This window comes from Semicossyphus pulcher, unplaced genomic scaffold (genome assembly GCF_022749685.1).
Source record: "Semicossyphus pulcher isolate SPU_LCO1_2020_fin unplaced genomic scaffold, fSemPul1.0.p SCAF_5, whole genome shotgun sequence".
In the NCBI taxonomy this organism is placed as follows: domain Eukaryota; kingdom Metazoa; phylum Chordata; class Actinopteri; order Labriformes; family Labridae; genus Semicossyphus; species Semicossyphus pulcher.
The window spans coordinates 7,052,266-7,075,945 of NW_027211726.1; the positions used below are offsets into that span (position 1 = coordinate 7,052,266).

A 23,680-nucleotide genomic window follows, 5' to 3' on the forward strand; every position below is an offset into this window, starting at 1 on the left:
TATATATATCTTAAAATGTGAAACAGCATAAAACCCAAATATAGTATTTTCCCTTTATTAATACAGAAATATTGATTCATGCAGCTTTTAGTTTACTTTTTATAATTTAGTAACTTTAATGCCGGTTTTAAAATTGTGTGGGAGCTGTCAAAGAGCCACTGAGGAAGGCTTCAAACGTAAAACTGCTGCGTCTCAGAGGGAAAGAAAACTACAATTCATGATGGTGAAAATGTACCTTAGGAGCGACTTTTATCTCAGCATCTCTTTCATGTTGCAAAGCCTCGCTGTAAATCACTTCCTGTGTCTGGGTTTCATCCACATGAGTCGCTCCATACAGCCTGTGCAGTCGCCCGGTAACTGCTGTTTCCCAGAGAGCTTTTCCACACGGCTGAAGCCTGAGAACCACAGAGCTGAGTTCATGCAGAACACTCTGGAAACATCAGTTCATAAACGTCTGCAGGCAGAAATCTTAACTATGAACATTTTTATTTGAGAAGTACATCCGTTAAACACATTAGTTACATTACAGTGAATTATTTAAATGTCTTTTAGTGGCATTTCACATTAACAGACATTATCTTCACATTAAACTAGTAAAAACATGACATTTTTATTACATTGCTGGTCTGCTGAGTGATAAAGGGTGCTGCTGCTTCAGGATTAACAATCTAAATTTAACGGTGCTAAAAAACAAAGACTGAACTGCAGTATTTTGAAGGGAAAGTGCTTGTTTGTGACAGATATAAAAAAAATACAACAAGCTTGTATGCTTAGAAAATTTCCTGCATGATTATTCAAATATATTTTATGCACATGTTTTTTAAGAAACAACTTTTTTGCAGCATTAAATGCAACGTCTGCAGGTTAAACTATAAAGCCGAGACCCTGATATGCACATTTAATAGATTAAAATACAATTATTGCTCAAATATGCAGATAAGTCAAACTACAGGCTGATTTATTTGCTTATAAATATTGCGAATGCACAGAAAGTGTTCTGAATTCATCCTGAGCAGTGACTCACTTTACCCTCCATGGGACACTTTGATTCTCCGTCGATCGACACCACAAACACATTACCTCTCATCAGACATCCATCACAAACCTTCCGCGACGTACACAAACAATCACACAGACCGCCCACAGAGCCGCTGTGACGGGCGGCGGTCTGCTGCTGAGTGATTCTCACTGGACTCAGGCGTGCTGATGCTTCAGACGGACCCTGTCGGCCATCTGTCTGGCGCTGTACAGAGACACTCCCATCCCCAGTGTGGCCATCGTCATGGCGATGGGATCAATGAGGCTGCTCTGTGGCTGCATGCGGACCTCACCTGAGACCTGCCGCTGCACACGGAGACAGACGTAGTTAAACGCTGACAGTTAGAAGTTGAAATATGAAACTTTTTCCACATAGAGGCATAATGTGGATTTCAACTGACAGGTCAAATAAACAACCATAAACCGTTTGCTTTAGCCACTTTTAGTCACAAAGACTTTTAGTTAGTACCAGTAGTGCCTTAGTTTAAAATGCAGAAGAATTAAAGGGATAGTTCGCGGATTTTCAACCATCTTTGTCCATCAGAGTTCAGTAGAAAGTCTGAAAAAAGCCTGCTGTCTTGTGTCTCTGCTTCTTCCAGCACCAGCACCATGAATAACTACTGGCTTGTATTTGTGGACTCCGCCTTTTCTTGCATTGCAAACTAGCTAAAAAACAACATAATAAAAAGCAAAAATGACTATATATATATATATATATATTATATATTACTGCATAATGATTTTTTATGTGTTTTTAAAGCCATCAGGTAGAAATGAGGATTTCAGACTTTGGCACCTCCTGATGGTCGAATCAGAAAAGACACTGCGCTGTATTACACACGTAACATTTCCCTTTCATGCACCCTCTTCCATTCAACACAGTTAGTCTGAGCAGGTTATATAACGTGACCTCCTGAGAGGAGCTGCCATCATCTCCCTGTAAAATATTAATGCACTTTTCGTCCATCACTGCTTTCCCTCAATTTAAAGCCAAAAATATCTGAAAATTGTTCTTTTTTTTATTTTCTCAAGATTTTCCCCCCGAGCTTTTTACCTTTATTTACAGGAAAGATGAAAATAGACCAGAAATACGGGGAGAAGAGAATGGGGAATGACACGCAGCAAAGGGCTGAGGGTGGGAGTCGACCCTGCAACCGTTGAGTCAAGCTTTTGCCTCTGTATACGGGGCGTCTGCTCTACCCAGAGTAAGTTATAATGAATTTGTCATTTGGGTAAAATTGCTTCAGCCATGGAGTCAAATAAAAGATAAACCCAGAGGTACTTTGGTGTGAGTGTTTGTGACCCACCTGCAGGAGCCGGAAGTATCCCGGTGTCAGTCTTCCCAGTCTGATGATCATTTCTGCTGCTGGAGGCTCTCAGACGAGCCAGCGACCTCCCTGCAGTGAAGGAAAACTGTCAACACTCCTCTGATAGATCGTGTTTTACAATGTAGGAAGTGTAAGAATTTAATTATACAACTTATACACTTGAAAAAAACACTTTTTTTTTAATGGTTTGTTTGGAAATAGTTTTTTGAGGGACGTTTTGTGGGTGATGTTTCGGGCGAAAAAAAGTGTTTGGTTTTTTTGGCGAGGTAAAGTTAAACAAAAATATCGTCTCCTCTAGAATGTGAGGACGGTATATGTCTGACATTTCTCTGTCTAGATTATTGGCACATAATCTGAATATAGTGGAGCAGCAGATTAGAGATCACTTTGTCTCCAGAACTTTTGTAGATTTGACAAAGGAATATTACAGATGTAAGGAGCCTCTACTCGAAGATATCTGCAAATGTTACTCATAATTTAACGTAAATTTTTACTACTGTATAACTGTCAATAATACTGTCAATTTAATAGCCACCATTACTTTTTTGTAGATAACTTACTGTAATAGTGTTATTCTATTAGGCCCTGTCTCTTTTGCTTTAACACATACACTTTATATTTTCACTTATTTGAGTTGTTTTTTTGTATTTCCCGTATTTTTGGAGAAATCTGGAACTATAATTTCCTTCAGGATGAATAAAGTTCTCTCTTATCTTATCTTTAACTTTTTATCGCAACTCACTTTTTCTCATATAACTAATGTTTTCACTCAGAACTTGTTGAAAATTGAAGCAGCTTTTCCACACCTTAAATGTTAATGATGAACCTACTGTCATCAGTACAAAATAGTTAAATTGATGTCTATCCCCTGTTAGTACAATTAAAGGCCAAATTAGTCATAAGAAAGACATTTCTTAAACACAAAAACTGTTCGAAACTACTTAATTGTCACAGTTGAAATCCAAAATTTCAAAAAATATTTAAATGTCTTTAAAGTGTAAAAAATAAAGCCTTGTTAAGTTTAAATTCCTTTAAATCAGTACCAAACATTCAAAGAGTTTCTGAAACAGTCTTTAGGTAAAACAAAGTGAGTCTCACAGTTTGAAGTTAACGGATCCTCGGGGAAGTCGATGAGCACCCGGCGGGGATCCCAAAAGCAGCACCCACGTTCCCCCTCGCCTTCATCAGCAGCTCAGCACCCGCGGACAGACAGACAGGCAGCATGTGAAGCCCCTCAGCAGCCTGAACAAACAGTGGCAGCCTGTCGCACTGAAGAGGCTCCTGTGTGTCCCTGCTCTTTTGTGCGGCGTGAACACCCCGGTCTGATGGGCTCCACACACACACACACACACACACACAAACACGAGGCTGCATGAAAAGCTTCAGCCTGTCAGAGATGATTTGGTCATCCAGCCAGTAAAAGGGGTGAGAGCAGGGAGAGAAGAAGCGTCTCTGTGCAGCATGTTGCACGCTTGAAGGAACATGTGTGTTAACGCGCTGCAGTGACTTATGTAACCTAAAAAGATGAAAATACTTTTGAAGAAGCGTCCTGAATGGAGCGTCTGGGCGTCACGGCTGCACAACACAGAGAGATGGAGCTTTAACATGAGCTTTAAAACTTTACTGAAGAGATTTTATATGTTTAAAGTAATTTATTGTTGTTATTTTGATGTTACATAAAGCCCCCGTTTCACTGATGTCACATTGATTGTTCAGGGTCCCACTGTTCATGCGGCCCTGTGGTTACATAAAGGAATAAATAATGAATGCATAGACATTATAACTCAATATTTAAAGCTCTTAATGTTATGAATGAAGGTTTACAAATCTAATACTTCAAGAAAATCACATTTCTGTCTGAACAACACTTAAAGGATATGTGCATGTTGTTTTATTATACATGAATTTAAGCAGTTTGCATCAGACCACAAAGACTAGTCAGTTGACTGCACTGTGTGTGTTTGTGTGTGTCTTCATAAAGGGGGGAGATGGACGAGACTACAAGGTGCTGATTGTGCACATCAAGTTACCTCATGTCTGAACTCCACAGTATCTACAGAAGCTGGAAATGATAAACTTGTACATGTGTTGAGCGTATGTTAAAAATCTATAAGATGAGATAAAGCTGCAGAAGTCATGAGAAAGGTTTTAATCGAGTCTTCGTCATCAGTCTTTAACCGACACGGTGCTGAAGTATTCCGGGTCCTGTGTTTTGGGTCCCACTCTGTCCTGACCTGCAGACTTGACGGGAGCCCTGGCCAGCGTCACTTTCACGCCTGCAGGTCCCGGAGCGTCTGTGGTCTCTACAGAAACGACCCGCCCGATGAAGTGCTGAAACAGGCAGCAAAACAAGGCATGTGTGTAAGCGTGAGTGAGTAAATCCCCTCGTTGTTCTGCAGGAGTCATTTAGTAGATACATTTCAAATGATTTGAACAGCCAAAGTGCACAAATTCACTATACTAAATATTACATTAAGTGTACTAATTACATTTTATTTATATAATAAATTCTACAATAATATCAATACACAATAAACAATACGTTTTCTATTTTGACAGCTTTTTGGCTCTTTTGTGAACCAGACGCTGCAAATGATCCAAATGAAAATACATTCAAAGAAAAATAAAGCCTTAAATCAAACAACATAACATTGTTTTTCCCTTTTTAATCTCTTTTCTAGATGCTTTTGTTGTATCTCTGCTTTTATCAGCCCGTGTTTTTAATGGGTTAAATACATTATATGTAGCTTTATTTGCAGCTTGAGGGGAGGGGAGCGTCTTGTGAGAGAGCTGTGATTTTACTCCTGTTCGCCATTAGAGGTCAGAAAAAGTCTGATTACTTTGTGCCACAAGAACTGATCCAACTACTTTGTTGCAACAAGGTAGGTTCTGTTGTTCTACAGAGAATCAGGTCGCCAGAATCTTAAAACACAGTGTCATAAGAGAGTTTTACCTTTTTTTTTTAACTTTCCTTTTGCTCACTAAACTGTAATTAGTCTTTTTCTTATTTGCTTATTCAATTTGTATAGAATGCTTTTTGTTGCCTTGTGTGAAGCACTTTGTTACGCGTGTTTAAAAAAGCGCTCTGTACACAGCTATTATTATTATTACAGTCTTGTAATCCATGGGCTATTGTCTGATGATGATATAGAGTCTGGGAGTGGTGGCCAATGTTTTGGGGCTTCAGGTGGAGCCGCTGATGAATCGAGACTTTCCTGCTAAAAGCAGTGTTGTTGTTTTTTAATGTCTTTTATTTTGTAAGGGAACTTCCTGTCCTCGCATTATGTTAGTGACAAAGGTATTTCGGCCAAGACTTCCTTTTCCGTGTGCTGCATTATTTACTGTTGGACTAGCAACTAAAGAAGCGAGGATGGAGTTGGAGTTGAGATATGACGTCTGAGACTGGATTGTTAGCAGCATTTGCATGCAGTTGTCTGCTAATAGAGATCAATAAAAAGCTAAATGGTCGGCACATGACCGTCGATGAGAGCATTTTTTTGTGCCATTTGCCTCTATTGGATAGGACAGCTGAAGAGAGACAGGAAATATTGGGAGGAGAGAGTGGGCTGTAGCCTCTGTACATGGGGCGCCTGCTCTACCGACTGAGCTAAACCAGCGCCCCGATGAGAGCTTTTTTATGCAGAATCAGTAAATAGAGGTTATTATTATTATGATTGATCTCCTATAATCAGAGTACTGAAGGTAAGCAGTAAAATACCTCAGCCTAGAACGACTAGTGAATTCATACAAGTGTGTGTTAGTGTGAGACCTCTTTAGGATGAGCTGCAGCATCCTCAGGCTTCGGTTTGGGTCTGGATGATTCAATGTATTTCTCCCTCTGTGCTTTTACTTCCTGTTAAAGAAAAAAGGACAGCATTATTAAAAATGATTCTTTGTAACAGCAAAATGAAAGATGATTTGAAATGATATCTGCAGATGTTAAAGATAGGAACCTTCAGGATCTCGTAGTTTGAAGTCTTTGAAACATAGCTGTCCCAGGACTTTGCTGTGAGCTCCCGCTGCTTATAGTGAGACTTAATCTGCAAAACAGAGACACCAAAAGAAGAAATAAACCGTCTGCTGTGATAAGTAGTACCAGAGATAAAAAAGAGCTTTTTATCAGAAGCGTTTGTCTCTGATTACTGCACCTCTGTGTACATGAGCTTCTCCTCGTTGAGCTCCTCCTTCTCCCGTTGCTCCAGGATGCTGTTTTGTTCTGCTACGACCCTCCTCGCCGTGTCCTCTGCAATCTTACAGATAGAGCTCAGAGCCTCCTCGTCGGGGCTGATCGGCCTCACGCCGTCCAAACTCAGCTCTCTGCTGATCTCCTCCCAAACCTCGCCAACCTGCAGCAGCAGCATGACAGACATTTTTGATTTCAAACACAAGCCTTTGCTTGCTGCATGAAATGATTCTTGAGCATGCACCAAAGGCTATGTGGATCATTTAAGCTTTTAAATATACAACCAGGCACATTAAGGTCCCACTTTTTTTAACTTTCTAATCACAAAAGCTTCTTGAACATAAATAAAGCTACACAGTGAATCCGAACATGATTACAACATCTCTCCTCAGCCCTTTTCTATGTTTGATAGCTCTACCTTAAAGTCCAGATATCTCCTGATGATGCTCAAGGTCACATAATGGTTTGACGACAATCCAGGGAGTTCCTGAAAACCTGCAAAAGCAACAAAAATAAAATAAATAATTTGCACCAAGCTAATAGACTGGAATTATGCTGTATATGGTATATACAGCATGTCTTGGACCACATATTCGAGGCTACATGATAAATAAGCACAATCTGCATATTTAAAGAAGTTCATAGGTTGTTTAAATAAGGGTCTTTCTGCAGTTTGAACCTGGGCTAAATCTTTGATAAACTGCTTTACCAAGTTTGCAAAAGATGGAGTAAATCTTCGACCGCAGGCTCTCCGATAGCTCCAGCACAGCTCTGCTCGGCATGTTAGCAGGAAGCGACAGCTGTGTGTCTTCCTGCTGGTACAGACTGAGGATGGGCCTCTTGGGATCTGAAAGTCACACGTGGAAGACAAGAAAATAAGGATAAATATGAGATACATTGTGCTAATTTCTAGCTTCATATTTCACTGTGTGATACCCGTGCAGTAGCTTAGCATAATTTACAGTAAAAAAAAAACATTTTTCTCACACTGGTGCTCTGTGCAGGCCCTCATACAGCCTCTGCCTGAAACGACTCAGTCAGCTCTGTCCCTTTAAGAAACCCCGCCCCTACAAGCCCACTTTCTTCTGATTGGCCAGCTCTCTGAAGCCTGCTGAGGCTGCACTTTGTGACGTCACAAAGTGTAGAAAAAAACTGTGTGCTTTCACAGCAGCCTGCAGCCTGAGCTGAGAAGCCTGGGGATTACTCCAACATACTTTTACCTACAGATTTGAAACTTCACCCACGTTTAGTCTGAACATCCAACATTGTAACATTATAAATATGTCTTAAAATGTTTAACAGCATAATACCCTCTCTTTAACTTATCAGCTCAATCTCATCACATCTGCTGAAAATGTATGTTCATGTACTTCCGGACAGGAAAAGTCCACTTACAGTGTCGTCACTGACTGTTTTGAGACTGACCTGCGATCCCTCCATGTTGGTTGCGGCTGACCTTCAGCTCCTCCTCCTCCTCCCTCCACAGCTGCAGCAGGAGTCCAGGAGCCGTCAGCCCGCTGTCGTCCCTCCAGCTCAGGATGTGAGACAGAGTGTTCGGGTTGTCACAGAGCTCCAGCAGGGTGGCCAGGATGTTGCAGTGGACGCATCTGGGGCTTGACTGTTCGACAAGCACACCAAAATATCATACTAAGGTGCATTAGGACACAGCTAACACATCTATAACTCTGGTTGAGCTACTTACACTGAGTAAATCCAACAGAAGGAACGCTCCTTCTTTAGCCAAAAAGTAGTCCTCTGTGGTGTAGCAGCCAACGATGCAGGACCTGATGGGACACAAGCGTAATATCTCATCTGTTGGTGATGTGTGCGTGCTTTACTTCCTGTTTGCCTTTAACAAGTGAATCTTACTGTGTTACACAGAAACAACATTGTAAAACACATGAAGAGAACGAGGTTGACCAAAACAGTATCGCAATCAAGAGAATCTGTGGTGGGTTGCACGGTGGTGAAGTGGTTAAAAAGCATTTGGCTAAGTTGATGGGGTCAGATGAAAATTGCTCCTGATAAAGACAAGTGTTAACGCTGGACTTGTTGACATGTTTCATTACGATAAATAACCAGTTAAGTGTGAAAAGGTTTAGCTGAACAGACCAGACACAGTCCACCGTGGACAGGATGAGCTTGTTGTGTCCCAGACCGCTGTAGAACTTGTCGGAGCCTTTCCGCAGGAAGTGAACGACCATCTCAACCCCCTCTGATCCGAACAGCTCCTGTGTGACAACATCACGGGACTGTAAGACATGATAACTTTACGTTATGAATCAGGACCTCAAAGGTGAGGTTCTGATCAGAGCATGAAGTTATTCCTGGCCGTCTAATATAATCACGAAGAAGTGTAGCAGGTAAATCATATTGGAAGTAAAACTTGCAGGCTTCTGTGTTACAATGTGCTCTTATCAGGGTAGTAATTACAGCGTTACCTTTGTGTACATGTTGCTTTCACACAGCGCTGAAAGTATCAGCTGAATATCCGACTTTATCTCCACAGTGACGATATCGTCCTCATCAGGACTTGCTTCCATCTGCATCAAAATCCCTGAGAAAATACAACAGCTATGTTTGTAAGGAAGCTAAAATGTGTGTGCTTTTATATTTCTAAGTCGTGTTGTTATTTAATTTACCTAAAAGTTGGTAGATGATTCCTTGATCACCAAGTTCCCGGTTGACTGACTCTTCACCTAAAGACGTCACAGATCTCATCACCCGGATACAATGGCGCATCTGAGCCTTTTTACTGCCTCTTCCTCCTGTGCCATGGAAGCTGTGACCCTGACCAAAGTAACAATCTGAGAGGAAAGATAATAAATATATTAATATAAATACAAATTATTAACATCTTGTTAAAAAGTAGAAAACGCTTCCTTTAGTGTGTTTGTAACTTTTGTTTGCTTTTTTGTGTGAACCAGTTTTCAAGCGTTTTGCTCAAAAGACCTCTGACAGGACGTGTTCTTGTTTGTGTATGACCTTTGACCTTTCAGAAACAGGGCAGGCTCTCTCCATACTTTGCTGCATCCTTACCTTGCGTGGTGCACCATTCCAACAGGAGCAACAGATTTGTATATCCCTGACAGGATGTGAAGTCATCCAACATAAGCGGAGCCAGGGTGGCCAGGGTGGCCAAAGCCTGCAGCTGGAGCTCCTCCTGCTGGATGGAGGACCAGTGACGTGACCCTGACCGCCGCTCAGACGAGGCAGCAGGCGGCTTCGTGAGCGTCAGGAGAGCCAGCATAACCTGTCCTTCTTTATAAAGCTAAGAGAAGAAAACATGGAGATACCATGTAAGGTTTTAGAAATGTCACATTCAGACTTATTATTTTATTTATTTAAAGTAATAATGTCAAAGATTTTCATGTAAATAAATGTCTGTTAAGTCACTATCTATTGTTGAATGAGGTAACACGATGGTAATTGAGCCTATGGCCCGCTGATGAAAGCCTTTGCATTTGCAGTATTACAGACTGGCTGTCTGTGGTGACTTTCGCGGAAAAAATCTCAAGCGGCGCCCAGTTAGTGACGCGTTTTCCATCAGCCAGCAGTGGTTGGTCTGCCAGAGAGGGTAGGCGGAGCTAAGCGGCTGCTTTTCCGGTCTCTGTGAGTGTTGCGAGTAAACAGTAATCTACTATGGCTGAACAAACAAAGAAAAGATCAATGACTACAGATACAACTTCAACAATAAGTGAAAATCCAAAGAAAAAGAAACAAACTCGACGCGCAGATGAAGAAAAAGGAAAGCGACCGTCAGCGAGGAAAATCAAGAGTTACAACCGGAGCCAACCGTGGACGTCACACATGTTACACTGTCTGGATATCTGGGAAGCGTGCTCCCGCAATTACTGTTTATCACCCTAGGTACTGCGAAAGAGAGCAAAACCAAAATCTTCGAGATTATATCTTTAAATAACTGCTGTGTTAGCTGTGATGCTAAATGAAGATACGACTGACCTGCAGGGCAGCTAAGTCCTTTGACATCAAAACCAACAGATTCAACAGCAGCTTCTTCATTTTCAAGTCTTCATTATGGTAGTTGAGCTTGAGGTTGCGGACCAACGGGTTTCGACTTTCCACTGAAACATAAATTAAGCGTTTTGTTATCAAAAATTATGCCTCTGTGCTCGGAAATAATCCATCTGTAAAAAAGAAACTGAATTCATTAGGAAATATTGTCCTTACGCTCTGGAAATGTGGCGAGAACAACGAGCTGTTTGGCAAATAAACTCTCCTGAAAATAAGAAACACGATGTCAGGATTGTAGTGGCACATTAACACACGTCACAAGTCATGCGACTAAAAATAACAGCTGTTATGTTTTTACTTATTAGAATTATCTATCCTGTACTCACAATAAGAAGAGAGTTGGGATTATCAGAGATGAGAGTTGTGATCACGAGCAGATCGTTCCTGAGTTGGAGGTCAGATTGTCGGGAACCGTTCATCAGCTGGTAAAAAAACGCTTCTTTCAGAGATCTAAGACACATGAAGAAAGCAGACATAACATTATTAACTTATGTAACATTCTATGTTCTTATTCTAAAAAGGCATGCTGATACATTTCAGGGCATTTGCTCACACGCTGTCCTGATCAGCCACATATAAAAACATGTTAAACCCACAGGAGACACATACATGACACACTCCATGCTGCTGAGCTGAGCTGTGACCTCCTCCTTGTTGCCTCTCTCCAGGAGGTTCCAGAGGATTTCAGAGGAGTGGAACAGGATCTGACCGGACGGGTCGGGGTCGTTCATGTGAAGACAGATCGTCTCTGCTCCTCGTGCATTCAGCATTAACGCACAGTTCCTATCTGTGGTTAAATGGAGATGACATGAAAGCGATTAAAGAGATGATTAATGATACAAGAACCCATTGACCTGGTGACATTGACACAAGGACACTTAAAGTCACTGTTTTGATTGTTTGTCTGATTGTTCGTTGGTATAATGAGGTGATTTAGGCTCTTGAGGGTTGGCTACTTTATCTAATGAAGGAGGTCAGTTGTTGGATTGACGTGTCTGACAGATCTCCGCCTCCATCATCTAAATGAATCCAAAATAAAATCAGCTGCTGACCAGAGGAGCTGGAGAGGATCTGAAGTGTCTGCAGGAGCTGCAGCTTGATGGAGGGCTGGTTCTCCAGAGCGGCCATGGAGAGGAGCATCGTCTTAGCCAGGTCGCTGCGCTCCAGCAGCTGCAGCCTGTAGCCTGGAGACGTCGGCTGGAGCCCTTCAGAAACAAGTTTTATTATTAATGTATTTATTTCTGGTTGTGAGGTGTGAACTTGAGCCGCTAAACTAAGAAGGGGACTAAATATTTAAGTGCTACTTGAAAGGAAATTGGAAGGGACACCAATAACAGAAAGTGATACAACATTAACAAAAGAGATAAGATGCATGATATTGGATTTTTTGCCGATATCCAATATGCCGATATTTTCCAACCCTTTTTGACGATTTTTATACTGATATATTAGGCTCATGTTTTTTCCACGTAATTGCAGAGAACATCAAGTCTCCCCTGTAGTGGAATTGATATCATGCCTACCCTTATTGTAGTGGCCTAAAACTGCCATACCGCAGACATCTCGCACCCTTCTTCACGCTTGACGGAAGAGGCATGGTGCAGGCAGTGCGCGCGCACACTCATCAAATTAATGTCGTAGCATTACGTCAAGCTTTTTCAGGGAATCATCGAGCATTTAGGCAGAATTAAAGCGTTGATTTATTGGTGGAAAATATAGTCTGAAAAATGACATACCTGCTGATGCCGATATGTCATTTTCAAGCCATTATCTGCAGATACCGATAACGTGCCGATAATATCGTGCATTCCTACAAAACTATTAAAAATAAGGACACACAGAAAGTAACATGAAATACAGAAATGAAAAGAAAGAAAGAAAAGCACAAGCATGCCACCACCGGAGCCATGAGAGAGCCTCACTCAGTGAAAGTCTAGAAAATCGATTGTCAGAAGGGAAAGTCCGAGGCTTTGTCTTGGTGAGACGGGCCGTACCATCGAGCAGCTGTTTAGGAGCCACACAGCTGTAGAAGGATTTCACACATTCAACTATCTGCTGCCTCACTTCAGCATCTGACACCATCATCAGACACCCTGCCAACAGAAGACGACTGTCAGAATCCAGTTTCATCATCACTACTCTCTGAACTTAAACATAAAAGTTGAAACACAAACCAGAGCACAAACGATATGAAGATGTGTCGATATCATGTCCTGCAGTAAAAAGGTTGATGTGAGAAAGATCTCACAACAACAGCTTGTTAAAGAATAAGGATAAGAATAAGAAAAATCAAACAAAAACTCCTGTCCTGCTGCAGGAAATACTCACCACATGTGTGTTATGTTGTCCGCTTTAAATGCAGGCCTCACTCCTGTATAAGTTATGCTTGATCAAAGCTACAATTTCTGTCTGTTTTTAGAAATGACAGAACTTTATTTAAAACTAATATACTGTATATTTGTGACTTGAAGGTAAAGGTTTACATCTTCAAAAGGAACCAATGGGCTTGGGGCTGAGTACCACAGACTGACTATTGCATTGTAATTATGACTCTTCATGGGATATTGATGCTTATATTTCAAGTTTCAACTTTAAATTCATTTTCATAAAATAAAACCTTGATTCCAAAAATGTTGGGACGCTGTGTAAAATGTAAATTACATTTGCAGGCATTTGAATGACAATATATTAACCAAAAGAAAAAATATAAGATGATCAGTTTTACAGCTTTTTAACTGAATATAAGTCAACAAGGATTATCAAATGGTCGTATGTGTTTATTTGTGTTTAACAAGGCCTCCCAGCTTTTACGGAATCGTGGTTGTGTTAAATGAATGGAAATAAGTGGCTGCTAGAAGGTAAAAAAGTAACTTAAAGTCTATACTTTCTTTTGAAAATTGTGAATTGCAATTTAACGGTATTAAAACTACTATTAAAGAGGCTTTGAATGGCAAAACTATGACTTAAACTTTACTTAAATAACAGATCTGCTTACCCATGTGAGAGAGGAACTGTATGACGTCCTGAGCGTAGTTCAGCTCATCAGAGGATTTCTCCTTCAGGAGGGGAAGCCTGAGAGGAAGCAAAGCAACATGTTCATGCTCAGGTGATGTCAGGAGGGAAAACATCAGTGCTTGTGGGTTTGAAATATCTGAATTTCTTACCGACAAATTTTTATTGCCTCACACAAAATGTGCACATACTCAGGGTGATCCGGCACTTTCTCAGCACAGATGGTGAGTATTTTGGTCAGGCCTGTCAGCTCCTTTAAAAGCTTCACATGGATTAAGAAATTTTAACATTTTGGTGTTTGTTTATGTGCAAATAAATCCCAGTGAGGGAGGGGACATGATGGAGCACTGTCTCATCATGATGACTGAGGTTATTTCTGAACAGGGAAAATGCTGACAGACACACAGATGCAGCGGAAAATTAGAGTCTTGGGACTGAGGTTCGGCTCTGTGTGTTCAGGTTGCATGAGTGCAAATCTATTTCCATCGCTGCACCAGGGGACGGTAATGAGGAAAATTTGACAATCTGCTTGAGGTGTGCGATACCTGAGAGAAATTATTTTGGAAAAGAGAGAGACTTTGTGGAAAGAGAAATCTGCATTGTCAGAGGTTGATGTCAGTTCAAAGGATACGAAACCAATTTGGTTTCTCTTCAGAAGTTTCTTCAGTACAAAAAGATGCCTCTCCTTCAAGTTTGCCTTTAGTAAACAGAGAATGTAAAGTATGATGAAATAAAACAGGATTAAAAAATCTGAAAAAAAAATCTGATGACGTTCAACTTTGACTTACTGTCAAAGGATCTTCAAGAAGGCGGATCACCTTACTGAGTTCAAGACTTTTAGCACTGACCTGTGGAAGAATTGCAGTTTAAGTTAAGGTTTACACTGTCTGTCTTTCAAGAAATGACCAAACTCAATATCACTTCTCTTTGGTGACAGAAAGACTTGAAAACATATTGGTTATATGATCATTTAGTGTTGGTCCAGTTTTAATGGTGCATATTCCCAAACAGATTTGAAATCAACCAAATTATTTAAAACCACTTTTGGAGCTTTTGGAAGGAGATACACGACCGGACCGCCAAGGTTTTAGGAATTCAATTAGACATTACACCAATACGGTACCTCTTTGGTACAGAACCGGACAGGACACTAGACCCCATATTCACAAAGAGGATCGGCATAATATCATATATAGCAAAGAAATATATATAGCAAAGAAAGGCATCTTGCTCAATTGTAACAAGCAAAGACCTCCAACATTTAACTTGTTCAAATTTTTTTGGAATGAAACATTGCGACTGGAACAGTGCACTTATATTCTATAAAATAAGAATAATATTCCTAATATTTCCCTTCGTTGTTATAATTGTTCTTATTTTACCTGAATCAATTAGCACTCTGTTTATGTTTGTTAAATGTTGAAAACCAAGCAGGAAATAATTGAAAAAAATAAAACAAAAAATAAAATCACTGCAGAGTTGAAGCATCGTAGGCAATTCTGATGTAAACAATATTTAACAATAATAACTGTATTCAGTCGATTTTCTTTGTTATTTAGTCTTTGTGCATGAAGGAGATCCATAAATCTGACTATATACTGATATGATCATGGTCAAGGACTTTCTATTACTTTTCCAGTGATGTTAATAGAATATCCAGTAATCATATAAAAAAATGTGTGGGTATGAACCAAAGTCATTGGTATGAACTTATAGGAGACACTAAAGCAGTATAGGTAACACTTTACCTCCTGTATATGCTGGTTCTCATCTGATGCTCTTGGTCTGATTACAGGAATGTCCGGTTTTCTTCTGTGCAGAACTTTTCCTGAATCCATTTGGAATTTCTGCTTCCTTCAACTTCTTATTTTAGCGGAAAAGGTAAACATCTTCGGTTAGTTCAAATGTTTTGGTTCCAGTCCGTTTAACGTTTGCTGACGTCATTAGAAGTCCCTTTAAAATATATTTTTAGTTTAAGTCATTATAAAGAGGTTCTGGTTTTCTTTCTACCCTCGGGATTTGTTTGCTAATAAGACGACTTAACAATACTTCTGTCAACCCCGCAATGTTTTCCTGTAAGAAAACTCCGATAAAAATCGTCTCAAAATAACGTCCAACGTCCCCCTCTCTACCTTTTTATGTTGCCCGAGTCTGACAGCGTACTTTTGTTGCTAAGGTTACCATGTAGTACGGCGAGCAGCGGAGTTCAAAACTACTCTTAAAACGCAACGCCCATTTCTTCTTTAAAACCGGAAGTGGTATTCTGGTAACAACAGCGCATTGATTTCCCCCACAACAATAAGAGGCAGACGAATTTAACATATTTAAACCTTCAGAGAAACTCACACAATCCTCAATAAATCCGTGTTTTGAAGACATACCGCAGTCAGCTATGCTGTCGGATGCAGGTCAGTGTTGATAACACGCTGCTACTGCTTGCTACATGCTAAATGTGACAGGCAGACATTGTTTGGCTGTCTAAAGAGCTTGCTAATGTGTATATCTGTCACCACCTTTGCTGTTTTTACAAACGTATTAACGTCTTGTTTCACGATCTCTGGTCAATTTGTAATTAGTGCCGTTAAAGGGATTCATTTGAACACTTATATCTGTCATAAAGAGCCCAGTCAGTCACAACAAAGGCCCCAGTTGAAGTGAGCTGCAATGCATTGTCTACTGTTAAAGATATATTGTTGTCTCTAATGTTTAGACTACTCTGGGAATGCATCTGGTGCTCGGAAAGCGAAGAAGAGGAGCTCCGGGGAGTCGCCGGGGGACGGCCAGGCCCTACGCTCCTCCGGAAGGCAGATCAACGTCCGAGTGAAGCGAACCAACAACCCTCCTCCTGGACAGGTGAACTACAGCATGCTCTTTAAACTGCTGTCTGCCTGTTTAACATCGCGATGTCTCATGTATTTACTCTTCTTCATCATTTAAACCTTATCGCCCATGGGGTTTACAATGGTTCTATACCTGGTCCCATTTTTAAAAATATTTTCTATTCAATTTAATGGTAATAAATGAGCTGTTGTAATTTTGTCAGAGATTTCACAAGTGTAACAGTAAATAATAACCTTCTTGGTCAGCCTTTGGCTAAGGCTGTGAAAATAGAGAGTTGGGGTTGCTGATTACTTTCTCCACTCTCTCAACTAGAGCAAAAGAAAAGCCACAGACACAGAGGAGGAAGACGACCAGTCTGAGAAGAAGTACAGAAAGTGTGAGAAGGCTGGATGCTCGGCCACATACCCAGTTTGTTTTGCAAGTGCATCAGAAAGGTATTGTGTTTCCTAATATCTTAGAAATCAATCAGGTTTTCTGAACTGATGTTGTGCCATTAACATCATTCTTGTGTCTCTTCTCAGGTGTGCTAAAAATGGATACACATCTCGTTGGTATCATCTGTCATGTGGTGAGCATTTTTGCAACGAATGTTTTGATCACTACTACAGAAGGTAAAGTTGACAGAACAACTACACAAGTTTTTTTCAATGTGGTGATGTTTAATGTGCTGTTACGTTGAGGCCATAAAAATGTTTTTTCCCAATGGCAGTCACAAAGATGGCTATGAGATCTTTGCGTCCTGGAAGAAGGTGTGGACAAGTAACGGAAAAAGTGAGCCCAGTCTGAAAGCTTTCATGGCAGACCAGCAGCTACCATTCTGGGTAAGTGCAGGCAGCTTTCCTGGTTCCTGTTTAAACAGCTGAATATAGTTTTTCTAATGTGTCTATGTCAAAAATGAAGTAATGTTTATTGTGATATGTTCCTTACAGGTTCAGTGTACTAAACCGGACTGTAGGAAGTGGCGTCAGCTGACCAAGGAGATCCAGCTCACTGCTTCCCTAGCAGCTACGTACCGCTGTGGCATGAAGTTCAACAACATCAAGGTAAACAGGACACCAAACAATTCACAAATACATTATTTGTACTATTTGTGATGATAATTTTGTGTCTTTGCTTGCAGAGTGAGGGACCGGACCAGTGCTCTCAACCAGAGGACCTGGTAAGATGGTTACATAAGCTTTCTTGGGATGGTGCTTTTAGGCAAAGAAACAGTGAAGAATTGCTTCAATTTGAATCCTATGCTGTTTCATTCTCTCAGAGAGTGGCCGAGGTGACCGACAGCTGGTGGCATTCAATGTTGATTTTGCCGCCATTGTTCAAAGACAGCCCAGCCAGCCCTTTCCTCGCTGCATACTACCCTGACTGTGTTGGGATGAGTCCATCAGGCTCCTCCGGCAACATGTCTCTGTCTGAGCTGAGGGCAGATCACTGCAGAGCTGTCCAGCCACAGAGTAAGTCACTGATTGAGTCAGGAAAGGAATATTTCAACAGTCAGTTGACTGTACGAAGATATACAGATATTTACTCTATGTAGAAGTTGGAATAATATTTGCGTTGCATTTAAAGATATCAGCCTGACATATAAACGTGTACTTATTCTGAATGTGTCCCTCAGTTCCAGGCCTGTGTCCATACTTCCAGCCCTTCTACCAGCCTAACGAGTGTGGAAAGGCTCTGTGTGTGCGGCCGGACATGATGGAGCTGGATGAGCTTTATGAGTTTCCAGAATTTTCTCGTGATCCAACCATGTATTTGGCTTTGCGAAACCTCATACTGGCGTCCTGGCACAAGAACTGCAAGGTATTTTAAAGACATCTGACAACAGTGGCTTACAAACAGTGCACGCTTTTCATATTTTCGTTGTGTTGTATTTTAGTGTCACATCTTCTCCCTATGGAAAAGAAGGTGATCTACATATTTAAAAATCAGAGCAGTGAACAAATTTCCCTTTTTCTCTGAAGGAGGTGCTGACGTCTCAGAAATGTGCTGAGAACATCAACGTCCGGGGGTTGGTGCGTGTGCGCTGCGTTCAGGAGATGGACCGGGTTCTCCACTTCATGACCAGGAAGGGCCTCATCAACACCGGTGTGCTGGCAGTGAAACGTCCCCTGCTCCCTGACAGATACAGCGCTGTGAGTGTCTTCATATTCACTCTATCATGACGACACATGTCATGTAATAATGAATCATTTGACTTAGAGTATCTTTCAAATGTGATCATTTTTGCAGAGAAATGTCATCATCATCGGGGCCGGGGCGTCAGGTCTGGCTGCTGCACGTCAGCTGCAAAACTTTGGCACTCAGGTAAGTTAGTTCTTGCCTCACATCTTCTCTGACTTCATGTTTTAACCTGTTAGCCTGTCACAGTGCTGTCTCTTTACACTTTTTATTTTGTTTGGTTTACAGGTGATGGTGCTTGAGGCGAGGGACAGAATCGGAGGTCGCGTGTGGGATGATAATTCTCTGGGCATCACTGTTGGGCGAGGAGCTCAGATTGTAAACGGCTGTGTGAACAACCCCATCGCCCTGATGTCTGAACAGGCAAAAAAGACACATTTGTTCTATACATTAATCTTAATTGTTTGCTTTTCTGTTTTGTGGCCTAATTGTATGACTCCGTGGTTTGTGTTTCCTTGAATTCAACTCTTCACATTCCGTTACAGATGGGGATCAAGATGCACAAGCTGGGAGAGCGCTGTGACCTCTTCCAGGAGGGCGGGCAGGTTACTGACCAGGCCATCGACAAGCGCATGGACTTCCATTTCAATGCCATCCTGGACGTGGTGTCGGAGTGGAGGAAGGACAAGTCGCAGAACCAAGACACTCCGCTGAGAGGTGCTAAAGTCTTAAAACACAACATGATTCTTTTAATGTAACATGGGAGGAAAAGCAGCCTTAACGTATTTGACCATCAACATCAGTCAGAATCAACAGGCTGCACGCACAGACTGCGCATGCACACAAAGTTTTCATTATCAAACAATTGTAGCGTTTTTTTGTGTTCACATTTAGTTCAAAACTTTTTTTGTTTCTTGCAAGATGTTCTCTTTTACAGCAGCAATACTAGCATTCCTTTAGGAACTGTGAATATGTAAAGTGCCAGTTCACTAAAAATAAAACAGAAGTAGTGCTAAGAAAATGCATCCTACTCAGCATTACTGTTTCCTCAATTGTTTGGTGTCTGACATATTTCCCTTTTTTTATCCGTACAGAAAAAGTCCAGGAGGTGAAGAAGAACTTCCTGCAGGAGTCTGGAATCCAGTTCAGTGAGTTGGAGGAGAAAGTGCTTCAGTTTCATCTCAGCAACCTGGAGTACGCCTGTGGAAGCACGTTGGACCAGGTCTGAAAACTCGCATACTAAAGAGCTGCCAGATTAAACGTCTCAGTTGTGTCTGTGTCAAAGTGTTCTGTGTTGCTGCCTGCCCACGTTAAGTATTCACCGAGAAATATAAAAGCATCGCATGTGTCAGAGTGTTTTAAAGGAAACCCTGGCAACATTTTGTGACATTTTTTGTGTGTGGATATACATTTTTTGTTGTTATCTGAATTGTGATGAAAATGCTCACATGGTTTATTTGTTTGTTTTTAGGTATCGGCAAGATCCTGGGACCACAATGAGTTTTTTGCCCAGTTCTCAGGAGACCACACTTTACTCACAAAGGGCTACTCCGTGTTACTCCACAAACTGGGCGAGGGCCTCGACATCCGCACAAAATGCCCGGTTTGTAATTCACTCCTTTATTTTCAGCTGGTATTTTTACCTTTGTTTCACTTCTTTTCATACAATATAAGCGCTTTTTACACTGCGGTTCCGCGTCAGCGCCATAATGAAGCTCCGCCGTCATGCAGCCTTTGCCATTTTACATTGAACCAAGCAACAAGAACCAAGCTATGTGTGTTTTTACATAGCGTTCTGGCGTTGTGGAAGCAAAATGTGCATGAGGTGTAAACAAACAGCGTGTGCTTCAAATACACACACAGCGCTGTTCTGCTCTGCCGGCTCTGCTGTTTACACAGACGCCATTTCACCTCTGTTACGCCTCTGTTACTACGTTTGATGCCGGCTCAGAGGCGGTACTCAACTCAACTCAACTCTTTATTTATAGAGCACTTTAAAACAACAGAGTTGGCCAAAGTGCTGTACACACACACGGTACGACTTCGCCCAGCCATTACGCCTCTGTGCATTTTACATAGAAGACGGAACGTAACAGAGGCGTAATAATCCCGCCTTGAACTGGCAGTGTTTTAGGGGCTTTAGATAAATAAAATTGTTAAAAATATGTTTCACTTTTTGTTTTTTAAATTTAGGTTCAGGCCATTGATTACTCAGGTGATGTTGTCAAAGTTACCTCCTCCAATGGGTCCCAGTGGACAGCACAGAAGGTAAATCCATGTTAATAGATATTATATAATGAATATATTCTTTATTCTGTTATCATTTCATTACTTTTTACTAAAAATGTTGATGAGTCCTTTCCTCTCTCAGGTTCTTGTTACAGTCCCGTTGACGTTACTCCAGAGGAACTTGATCCAGTTCAACCCTCCGCTTCCTGAACGGAAACTGAAAGCAATCCACAGTCTGGGAGCCGGGATCATAGAAAAGGTCATACCTGTTTAATGTGTTTCTTTAGGTGCTGGTTGAAAACAAGTCCGATAATAAGTATGGATGTTAATATATTATTTTGAAACTCTTTACAGATTGCTCTTCAGTTCCCGTACAGATTCTGGGACAACAAAATCCAGGGGGCGGACTACTTTGGTCACATTCCTCCAGGTCCTGACAAGAGAGGCATGTTCAGTGTCTTCTATGACATGGACCCGCAGGTTTGTATTTCCTTATTTGTATCCGCACATCACTGATCAAAGTGTCTTCTAATCACATTGTCCTGTCAGAAATGATGCAACAACCTGTTCATACTAAAATTCAATAGTTGTAAACTACTGGCGTTAGACTACAATTCCAAATACAGGAACACTTTGTCTCATGATTACAATGTGCATGATGCTTTCTTTTTGTGGATGTTTGTGTATGTTTGTAGGGGAAGCAGGCTGTCCTCATGTCCGTTATCACTGGTGATGCTGTACCTGCTGTTCGGGACATGGAGGACAAGGAGGTGGTGGATGAGTGTGTTAAGGTTCTGCGTGAACTTTTCAAAGAACAGGTAACAGATTTAGTGTTTAACACTAATCATATTCTGCTACAGAGTAACTGCCACATTGGACTTTACACTTTTATTAAGGGAAACCGATGAAAGGAGAACAGAAAGACCAACAATATTTTTTCATGCCACAACCCATTGCAACTTTGATGTTTGAATGGCTGTTAACTTTCACCCTAATAATTCCTGCTTCTTGGAAAGCCACGTTGACTGGGCCAAGAAGTAAACTTTGACCCTGAAATGCAGGTAAAGTCTTTTTAGTGAGGGTCGCAGTGCCTGTCGTTGAATTTTACTGTGTGTCATCTTGATAGGAGGTCCCAGAGCCGCTGCATTTCTTTGTCACACATTGGAGCAAAGACATGTGGTCCCAGATGTCCTACAGCTTTGTGAAGACAGGGGGAAGTGGAGAAGCCTACGACATCCTCGCTGAGGACGTGCAGGGAAAAGTGTTCTTTGCTGGCGAGGTAACTTGTGTCTTCCAAAAGTCCACTTACAGTACAGTATGAGATAAAAACAAGTGGACCTTGAGTTAAGATTACTTTGTCTAAATTGTCTTAGTTGCGTCAGACTTTTCGGCCAGTTTTTGCTATTTTTAATTTGATCCTTGTTGCTTGTTTTCATCACCAGGCCACCAACAGACATTTCCCACAGACTGTGACAGGAGCCTACCTGAGTGGGGTCAGAGAGGCCAGCAAGATGGCCGCTATGTGAACTCTGTCAGTCCCAGAGCACTCAAAAACACACCAGCATGGACACACGGGTTTCACTGAAACAGACCGTTGAACAACTCAGACTGCGCTGTCTGAACTGCCGACTTGGAGTTATATTTCACTGAACTGTGATGTGTCTGATCAGCAAGCTGCCGTCATTTTCTAACTGTGAGAGTCAAATAGGGCTCTCCAGCACCTCCAACATATTTATAATGAGAGAAGTTCTTATAATATATATCAACAATTCCAACTGGCAATGTCGTTTGTTGGTGACAAGATGCAAAAAACAATTAACATCATGCTATGAATAATAGATAATAATGGAAAAGCTGTGCTGGAAAGCAGGATGATGTTCCCTTAGATTTAATGATTGGTGTATGTAGCACTTCTGTGATGAAATGGTCTGAAATGTTCAATTTTTTGAGAGATTTGGGTGCATGAAACATTGGTGAACTCTTATCTAATCATGTCTATCTAATCATGAATTCATCTTAATCCAGTTTATCTCCCAGGATCAAGTTTCAGGAAATTATGTTACTGTTGCATTTAATTTAAAATGTTGTCTAAGAGAGTTTCCTACCAATGTTTCATACAGCCGAACATGAACTTGCATTGTATTCTATGAGATTCATGTGATGGTAAAGGTGGTTAGAAGAAATGAAATGGTTAGATTTGTAGTAGGAGTACTTCTGTCATAGCACTTGATTTAAAAAAAGAATTGAAAGTTAATGTGCATAACAAGTTGAATATTCTGTTGGACTGAGAATGATCAGAAGATACCAGGTTGTCCCCTTACTGTCTCAGGGATGTAATCAAGACACCTAACAGGAAATAATGATTGAAGAATTCTGAAGATGGTTGGAAAGAAAATAAAACAACCAACCAAAGGACGTTGCTCATTTTTCATGTATAAGTCCCTGAACAAATGACCCCCTGAGATTCGGGGAACAGCACAATAATGTCCTCACTTTGTTAGATTAATGTTGACTAATGAAGCTTTACTCGTGGGTTCTTCTATCTCTGTCTGGATCAGCACATCTAGATGATCATGTCCTCTTTGTCAAACATAACAGTGCTTGAATATTTATCTTGTATGTGTCTAATAAACTGAGCTATCAACTGCCAAATGTGATAGATAATTGGCAATTTTTTCCCTATAGAAGTCAATAAATTATAATTATTTACAAAGAGTTAAACCAACCTACTAAGTACATGGAAATGGGTTTGCCTTCCACGTAAGCAGAGCACCATAGTGTCCAAATAGTTAAAATAAGTTGTCAAGTAATCAATTTGTTGATGGACAGAAAAACAAAATTTGGGGAAATAAATTAATCTTTAAGTAATTTTCTAAGCAAAAAAAAAAGCCCCACA

General features: G+C 40.9%; 3 protein-coding genes across 3 annotated transcripts; 1 reads left to right on the forward strand and 2 right to left on the reverse strand.

Moving 5' to 3' along the window:
• Window positions 1-1,194: 1,194 nt before the first annotated feature.
• LOC138608686 (putative transmembrane protein ZNF593OS) lies at window positions 1,195-2,396 on the reverse strand. The gene is made up of 2 exons (XM_069681246.1): window positions 2,346-2,396; window positions 1,195-1,344 (listed from the first exon to the last, which is right to left on the reverse strand). Exons 1-2 carry the CDS (start codon window positions 2,394-2,396, stop codon window positions 1,195-1,197), a joined length of 201 nt encoding a protein of 66 aa, XP_069537347.1.
• Window positions 2,397-4,055: 1,659 nt separating this feature from the next.
• LOC138609230 (cilia- and flagella-associated protein 69-like) lies at window positions 4,056-15,434 on the reverse strand. Its single transcript, XM_069681864.1, has 23 exons — window positions 15,345-15,434; window positions 14,385-14,444; window positions 14,228-14,293; window positions 13,749-13,858; window positions 13,580-13,656; window positions 12,507-12,677; window positions 11,637-11,789; window positions 11,194-11,371; window positions 10,911-11,034; window positions 10,741-10,789; window positions 10,513-10,634; window positions 9,589-9,820; window positions 9,192-9,356; window positions 8,991-9,106; window positions 8,662-8,780; window positions 8,252-8,333; window positions 7,975-8,167; window positions 7,259-7,396; window positions 6,968-7,044; window positions 6,515-6,712; window positions 6,320-6,406; window positions 6,136-6,219; window positions 4,056-4,697 (listed from the first exon to the last, which is right to left on the reverse strand). Exons 1-23 carry the CDS (start codon window positions 15,432-15,434, stop codon window positions 4,533-4,535), a joined length of 2,856 nt encoding a protein of 951 aa, XP_069537965.1. The 3' UTR covers window positions 4,056-4,532.
• Window positions 15,435-15,857: 423 nt separating this feature from the next.
• LOC138608718 (lysine-specific histone demethylase 2) lies at window positions 15,858-23,430 on the forward strand. The gene is made up of 21 exons (XM_069681279.1): window positions 15,858-16,004; window positions 16,307-16,449; window positions 16,750-16,871; window positions 16,959-17,048; window positions 17,147-17,258; window positions 17,367-17,480; window positions 17,558-17,596; window positions 17,696-17,888; window positions 18,053-18,237; window positions 18,399-18,569; window positions 18,667-18,741; window positions 18,844-18,978; window positions 19,101-19,272; window positions 19,650-19,777; window positions 20,027-20,158; window positions 20,749-20,823; window positions 20,927-21,043; window positions 21,139-21,264; window positions 21,480-21,602; window positions 21,911-22,063; window positions 22,227-23,430. Exons 1-21 carry the CDS (start codon window positions 15,989-15,991, stop codon window positions 22,308-22,310), a joined length of 2,505 nt encoding a protein of 834 aa, XP_069537380.1. The 5' UTR covers window positions 15,858-15,988; the 3' UTR covers window positions 22,311-23,430.
• The last annotated feature ends 250 nt before the right edge of the window (window positions 23,431-23,680 follow it).